At 41.4% G+C, this 8,237-nt stretch overlaps 1 protein-coding gene across 1 annotated transcript; it reads right to left on the reverse strand.

The window, feature by feature from the left end:
• Positions 1 to 5,417: 5,417 nt before the first annotated feature.
• Positions 5,418 to 7,892, reverse strand: FLRT2 (fibronectin leucine rich transmembrane protein 2). The gene has a single exon (XM_015412635.1). The coding sequence runs from the start codon at positions 7,474 to 7,476 to the stop codon at positions 5,491 to 5,493; it is 1,986 nt and encodes a 661-aa protein (XP_015268121.1). The 5' UTR covers positions 7,477 to 7,892; the 3' UTR covers positions 5,418 to 5,490.
• Between the last annotated feature and the right edge of the window lie 345 nt (positions 7,893 to 8,237).

The following is an 8,237-nucleotide window of genomic DNA, read 5'->3' on the forward strand; positions in this document are numbered from 1 at the left end:
GTTTGAAAACCATCATTTTAGAATCTGAAAAATCTCATCACAAGACAGAAATGTGTGGGTCTCAACCATCCTAGTGGTTGATCACAGAACATCTCCTCATGTCTCAACCCCTTCTCTGCCTAGTTAGCACACTTCTGGAGAGTTTCTGCATACAGGGTATGCTCTTCTGTTTCTTTGGAATGAAAAAGGAGATAATAGATGGGAAGTTTTTAATAGAAGATACTGATTGGGGGAATAAATTACTTGTCCCAAGGAAAATTCTTAGGGTTTCACCCTCCCCCCCCCATGTACACATGCATGTAAAGGTGTTCCTCTCATTCTACATTTACAATGCTTAAAGAAAATTATGATGAGAGAAGACAGATCCTACCCAATGTACTTCAGGACTCAACAGGGGTTTTAAACCCAGATCTCTTCAATCTGAATCTGTTTTTCTAGCTAGGATAGCTCATTGGGTTGGATTTTTGAAAGTAAGCAACACGAGGATTTTGACCATTAGAGATACATGGAACAGATTATGTACATCTCCAGGACCAATCACACTGTCATCTTGCTAGATGCTTCCTGGCCAGTCTGCTATTCATTTTGATTTAAACTTTCAAAGGGTACTGAACTTCAGTCTTGTCTAATATTCTTGGAATGTTGTTGATCTGAAGCAGCAGAACAAAGTTTGAGTCCATTGGCACCTTTAAGATCAACAAAGTTTAATTCAAGGTGTAAGCTATCTTGTGCAAGCACACTTTTTCAGATCCTGACAGTAGTGTGCTTGCACATGAAAGCTTATACCTTGAATTAAACTTTGTTGGTCTTAATGGTGCCACTGGACTCAAACCTTATTCTTGGAATGCGTTCTTGAATTTTGTGCATGTCTCTCTCACTTTAACCATCCTGGGTTACATACAATTGATCCTTTCTGCACTAATGCTTTGTGGGTGTGTTCAGACGGGGCATTTATACCGGTATAAACTGCTGCGGTTCCAACCAGTGCAATTTGATCTGGAAGAAACAAGATCACACTCACCTCCTGACTGCACAGCACATCGCAATATGCCCGTTCACACTACCAATGCGCAGCAGCGTGAGTCGGCAGGTTTTTAATTTTTTTTTACATTTTGCACATGCGCATAGGCAGCCATTCACAGAGTTGAGATCTTCGCGCAGGAGCAGAACACCCCATCCCGAAAAGCGTGCCCTGAAGCGAAGACGCCCCTTTAAATTTTTACTTTGAAACTGGCCTCCGTGAAGTCCTGGACTCGTCTAAAGCCTTACACTAGGCCTTTTTGTTTGTTTGTTTGTTTTACAAACACCGGGGTGAAGCTTTGCCCAAGCGCACATCGAGGAGGCTTTAAAAAATGGCGGCTGAAAAGCAGTCTCGGGCTTCTGAACGGAAGTGGCTAGACACCAGTGGAGAGCGATCAGATGGGGATAATGCGGTTTGAACCGGTGCACTCAGGATACCACCACTTGGGGACCTAGTAGCAGAATACAGTGGTTAAAGGCTGTTTGCAATGGTTAGGGACGGAAGGCAGATGTTTGCCATGTGATCGCCTGTAAGTACACCGATTCCAACCGGCACCTATACCGGTATAAATACCCCATCTGAACGCACCCTATGAGTAGTAATTTTAAGCATCATTCTCTCAAATTCTCTCTAATCCACTCCTCATAAAAGGAACATTATGTGCTACCAAAGAACTTAGCAATTATCTGTCAAATTTATCTTTCACAGATTTTGTTTACTTACAGTGTAATCCAAATGCTTACCAAGGAATAAGCTCTAATAAATAGACATTTGTAGGATTCTGAGGAGACTTGTCTGGGATTCTTCTCTTACAGTATGATCCTAAACAGAATTATTTCCTACTAAGTGCATTGACTTAATTAGACTTATAAGGGGGCTGCTGTGTTTAGGATTGCATTTTAAGGCTTTTCAACTAATGGTTCTATTCCAAATTTAGCAAGTAGTACCAGTAATCTTCCCAACAACCTCTCTATTGAAATATTTGTGACTAAAATTTGGAAATACTGGGTAATCCTCTACCAGACTGTATATCACAGATATGGTTTGATTGTACAGTATCATCTAACAAGTCTCTGAACTTTGTTATCATATGCATACCCAATATGAAATAGCAGCCATGAAACATGACATACATACCATTTCATGTCACTATGGAGTCTATGTTTCTAGTCTTTTTAGTTTTCTACCACCAGTCTTGGTTTAAAATGATGTGATGATGAGATTATGACTTGGATTCTACAAAAAGTCTCACACTAAATTGCCTCTGACATACAGCGTGTGTCCTTTTCCACTAAAACGTCTGTTTTTCACAAGATCAATGGTTTTCAGTGGGCCCTTGCACAAAAGTGTTAGCAGAAGAGGGAGGCATGCTCAAGGCCACACACAGAACTCATTCATAGGATCGAAGTGAATGTTTTGTACCCCCACTTCAAATCCTATACAATTTTACTAGAGATGACATGAATTTCTCAGCTAATGTTTGGCAGCTGACTTACCTTATTCAACACTCATGATCAGACTGTGAGTCCATCAGATTGCACTGAGCAACTCAAAACAGCTGCCACACAAGTTTGCAACTGTCTGTTGGTCACAGGCTGATTCACAACTGATTGGGGATCAGCCTGGAATTTGGATCTGATCCACTTCCCTCAGCAAAAAACTGACACTGCAAAAAACCAGGAGAAAGATCTTGTTTCTCCCCCCCCCCAAAGCTGGGCATGGACAGAAACAATGCTTTCCAATTCTTCAATGCAAAAAGGAAGAGGAGAAAGGGCTCCTTTCTCTTTATGCCCCACCCCTAGCTGAGAAGGGGCAGTGCTCCCCACTGCAAAAGGGAAAGGAGAAAGAGCACACATGCATCTATGCTTATACACACGCCTTGTGCTTGTCACTGTGAGGATTCTTACCACTAAAATATATTTTAAAAGGGAAAAAACCCCAAATTTCTATTAGTCAACTCAATAATTTTCATTAATCAGCTCAGGTAAAGCGGTATAGACAAATGGAAAAAAGAAACACTGTGCATGGAGTTTTCTAGCTAAAATTACACCATTTCAAACCATATGGCAGCCTTTTATTTAGCAAAGGTTCAGTGACTTCACTATTACAGTAGCCACACAGGTTGCCTAAAATACCTGTTATAGCTGGAGAAAATAGCAAATATACAGAATATAGAATGGAAATCCAAAATGTGGTTATAAAACGTGTCAGGTGGGAAAAGACATAATTCCTCAGGAAATGATTGTACTCTGCCATGTTACACCAAAGTGCAGACCCATCTTCCTAGTGTAGAGAATGAATGTTCTCAAGTTGGAAAAGTTGCATGCCAGACCATGTTTTGTGAGGACTGCAGGGCTGAGCAAATGAAAGTGCATGAAGGAGAGAGAGAGCGGTGACTCTCCCTCAGCTCAAACACCTTGAGTAACCCTAGTTTTACAAAGTGATTTTCTTTAATTACAATACCTCCATTTTTATTGAGACAACTTGTGCAGGCTCTTTTGATGTTATGAAGGGTTTTGTTGTTGTTTTTCCCCTCAGGTTAGTCAAGAAAACCAAGTCATATAAATTTTATGTAGCATGTAGCTGCTAGCTGATGACTGCATGTTGTGCTCTCACATGTTTTGGGATCTTGTCTACAAAACCTTTGAAGGAAATAGGAGCCGAATTAGAAAAGGAGAAGCAGAAATGGGGTGCAAGGCATTCAGCAAGCACAAGCATGAGATGAGGGACAGTTCACCCCATCATGTAGGTGATATACTTGGTAGACACAGAAGCCCTCCAACACAGGGGGTGATTTGCAAGTAGTGACAGAATCCCTATACATGAACTCTAGGCCTGCTTCAGAAAAAAAATATATGCAGAACCCTGCTTTTCTATTGTAACAGTATTGGGCTGGGGAGTGTTAACTAGCCTACATCTGATGGGATCTTGTGAAACATTACAAGCTGCACCAGAATGCTCCATACAGTTACAATGTGCTATAAACAGCTGGTACAGTATAGCTGCACATCTCCTGCACAAGTCTCTCTGCAATTAAGGGGAGGTGGTATTTTTAAAAAGATAGGGTCTGTGCATCACAAATATAAGACGAAATGGTGGTGGTAAATAAACAAAATCCTGAGCAAGTTAAACATAAGATGTTTGACAAAAGTAGACTATCAAATGGTCTGAATGGACTTACATATTGGCATTTCTCCTACCTTCAGCTAGAGGAAGTTCCTCCAGCCTAAGGAGCCTATCTCGTAGTTAAGTGGCTCTTTGTCCAATGGAAAAACCACTTAAGTTGAAAGAAGTTGCTCAGTGGAGTGGTAGGCTACATGCCATTTTTGTTGTGCATCACTCTTTTCCTCATGCACCATCATCTGCACAATTTAAATTTAATTTGGAAGGGTGGCACTGTCTCCATGGAAAAGTTGAGAACATTTCATACGGAAGAGTTCAGTAACTGTTATGCCCATCGGGGTTCACTTTTTTTTTCTCATGGAGAAAAATCTAATTTAAGTAATTCAGTTAGTCGGGGATAGATGTAAAATTGAGAAACAGCAAAGGGAAAACTTTCATTGACTTTAATGCATTTTGGATTACACTTTCGGTTATTAGAATATCAATATTGCTTGCGACTCTGGCCAACATATCATCTGTACTTGGGCTATTGGAACCAATTGCGCTCATTAATTTGGCCAGACTGGGGCTACAGAAATGTGCTTTTAGGAGAAAATAGAAATGAAGGTTCTTGATGGGAGCTGAGAATCCTCATTACAAAAGCTAGTCAGGATATTTTTTTAAAAAAAATATCCCAATTTTGATGAGAAAGTGAAAGCCTTGAAAATTTTCATACCAGCTTATGTGAAGAAGGATAACAGCATGAGGAACAGTGCTTGATGTCCCAAAGTCCCTCATTTCCCCTTCCATTTTGGTACCACAATGTACAAAGTCAGGTAAAAGTGACCAACACAATTTTAACATGACTTACTCTAATTTTATGAACCACATCATAGTTTTGAGTTGTATACCTCCTTTCATTTAGTCTAGTTTAGGCATTCCTAATCATTTGCCTTTGAATGTGAACTTATCTTGTAAACTAGCAGAAGGTGTAAGAACCGGCATCCCATGGGCAGCTCCAAAAGCAAAAGTGGTTAATGTTTGAAGAATGAGGCATTCTTTTCTTTTGCCATGGCATTGGGTTCTTATTGTACAACCCTGTACAGTACTTCAGCAATATATTTTTTTAAAGATTTAAAAAGCAAAGAGTTACAAAACTGTTTGCAATTAACTTGAAATAGAAAAGATAGCACTTTTTTTTAAATCCCATTATATAGTACACCATATAAATTACAGAGTATTCAAATGCACAAACGCATCTGTGTAACATTTATCAAATGTAATTTGTGTGTGTGTGTGTGAGTAGGTTTATTTTGTTTCCTCAAAGTTTTTGCTTCTAGTTGGTGGGTTCTTGCCATCCCTCATTATCACGTATGGCAGTGCTCCAGGTCTGAGACACCGCTGTTGCAATATCGCATATTATTGGGGATGTGGCAGTCTGTGTAGTTAATGCCCCCATTTGGGGTATAAATGGGCTGCAGTCTGAAATCTCCTTTAAGGAGTTGATCATTATTTAAGGAGACAATCTGAAAGCTGGTTTCTGTCATCTCCAGGATGGAGTTATCCTTCTTGGTCCCCGCTTCACAGTAGTCGTCTTTCCGTCGGCCCCTGTTGTATTTCCACTTCTGAGAGGTGTAGCGCCCCTTTTTGTGCATATGCCAACAGAAGATGCTGAGCAAAACCACCAGCACAAACACCACTGCCCCCCCAATTAAGCCTGCCAGCAGAAATGGGGAGCCAATGCTATGGGATGTTGTTTGCTCATGGCTGGAAGCCGTGTTACTTCCATTGCTTAGTAGGGAAGCACTGGTGGTACCTTCAGAACAGACAGTGTCCTCACCAGTTCGGTAATTATTAAAATCATCCAAGGGAACCAAGCAAATCCGATAAGTGGATTTGGGCTCTAGATTTGTCAAGCTTATGTTTTGCCCCTCATCATGAACTATCCGTTCCTGAATAATGCCTCCTTCCAAACTGTGACCCATTTTAACCCAGGTAAGTTTGTATGACATTACGTAATAAAAGGTCTGCCAGCTAACTTGGATGCAAGTGTCATTCACAACATGGATGGAGAGCTGAAACCGTTCAAAGATGGGAGGGGTCATTTTTTCTCCAACGTCCCTCTCAGGCACAGTGGGAAGTGTGGATACAGTAGGGGTCAGAGGGGTGTATTTGTTACTTGGGGTTAGTATTGATGAAGTAGGGGCAACTGTAGTTGGCAGGAATGTAGTGGGAGCTTGGGTAACCAATGACAGATCAGGGGTGGTTGTAGGGCATGATAACATATTCATGTTGAGTTCCCTGACGGCCATACCTCGGACATGTTCTGGTCCCTGACACATGAATCCACGAACGTTGATGGAGGAGGGGATTAACTTGAGCCATTCAGTAACCCATTTAATACTGCAATCGCATAGCCAGGGATTATTCCTTGCTGTGAGTTGCTTCAGGTTGCGAAGGTTGTCAAAGACACCTTTGGACAGCATCCGAAGCTGATTGTTGGAAATATCAAGTCGCTCCAGCTGGTGGAGATTGGAAAAGGCTGAAAGTGGTATGTTTGAGATCTGGTTATCCTGTAGATAAAGCCTCAGTAGATTTGTTCCTGGGAGTTCAGGGGGAGGGTATGTTAGTGAATTCCGTACAATAGAGAATTCCTTGAGTTTGGATAAGTGGCTGAAAGTGCCATCTGCAATTCCTTTGTTCGTAAGGAGATTGCCGTCCACTATAAGACGCTCCAAGCTTGTGAGATTCTGGAAGGCCATGTCTGATATGATGGCAATTCGGTTTTCATCAACTCGTAGTTCTTGTAAGTCCACTGGAAGGCCCACTGGTACACTGCTCAAGTGGTTCTTGGACAAGAAAAGAAGCTTGAGGCTAACAGCTTCTCGGAATGCCCCATCCTCAACCCCTACAGTAGAGATGGAATTGTCATCCAGGTGCAACTCTTCCAGTTTCAACAACTGTGCTAGAGCAGCCCGAGAAATAGTCTGGATGTTGTTTTCCTGCAGGTGGAGAACCCTAACATTCTTGGGCAGATTCATAGGGAACTCATCCAACTGGTTGCCATACAGGTAGACAGTGTGCACAGACTGGACATTGTGCAGTTCTGCAGGAAACCCAGCATTATTAATTTGGTTATTGTGGAGGTAGAGTACGGTTACACCCTCCGGTATTCCAAGAGGCACTGAGGTCAAGCTTCGTTCATTACAATAGACAAAGTTTCGGTCACAGCGGCACACACTTGGACAGGCCAGAACTTTGGAAAACTGCATGTAGAGCCCCAGGGAAAACACAAGCCATGACTTCAAGAAAGCAACCCTGTCCATGGACCACATTCTAGTCCACGGGCCCATTTCTGACTCAAAAAACTACCACAAAAAATATCAAAAAAGGAAAATAAAATACTAACAAAAAATAAAAAGGCAAATAGGTCTTATAATTGCGTCCTGTGTGCAGGTGAGAGGTGACGTTCTAGAAGCTAACTGTAAAATAATCCTTGTATAATTGGACTGTCTCCCACTCTGGCTAGAAAATAGGCTGTCTCCTTAGCCAGGTTTACACACTCTGCTGTCTCTCTCCATGTATGCCAAATGGTAAGAAAACTGTGACTTCTGCAGTTGGCGAATAGTCAAGGTAAGGTACCAATCGCTGACCGAAGACAGAATGGCCAGATTAGAACTTTCTTTCACTGTGGCCTGGGTGCCAAAAACACACTCAGTTTCCTTTAGTCTGCAAGGCATTCATTTCAGCTTGAAGCTGGATTTCATGAAATCTGTGAAGAGAAAGGAAAGAAATTATGAGGCATTGTTACCTGACAAACATTCTGTGCACAGAAAACCATTACATCTATGAAATCATAATGTACTTAATTCTGAGTTGCTCTCTCTTGCTGAGTAGCAACAGTAAAAATCAAGATGGAGAGTATTGTTTGTTTTATTTTAATGGCCGTTTTAGCCTTGATAGCATATTGATGTTTAAGACTCCTTAAGCCCCCTTTAGGCACAGAACCTATAAATGAGTTCTGGGAGCCTAGATAGTGTTTGCAACAAAGCATATTTCCTCTTCAGCTAAAAAAACTGTGTTTGCACAAGTTCAGTGGTTTTCAGTGGGGCCT

Source organism: Gekko japonicus, unplaced genomic scaffold (genome assembly GCF_001447785.1).
Source record: "Gekko japonicus isolate JY-2015 unplaced genomic scaffold, Gekko_japonicus_V1.1 scaffold161, whole genome shotgun sequence".
Classification (NCBI taxonomy): domain Eukaryota; kingdom Metazoa; phylum Chordata; class Lepidosauria; order Squamata; family Gekkonidae; genus Gekko; species Gekko japonicus.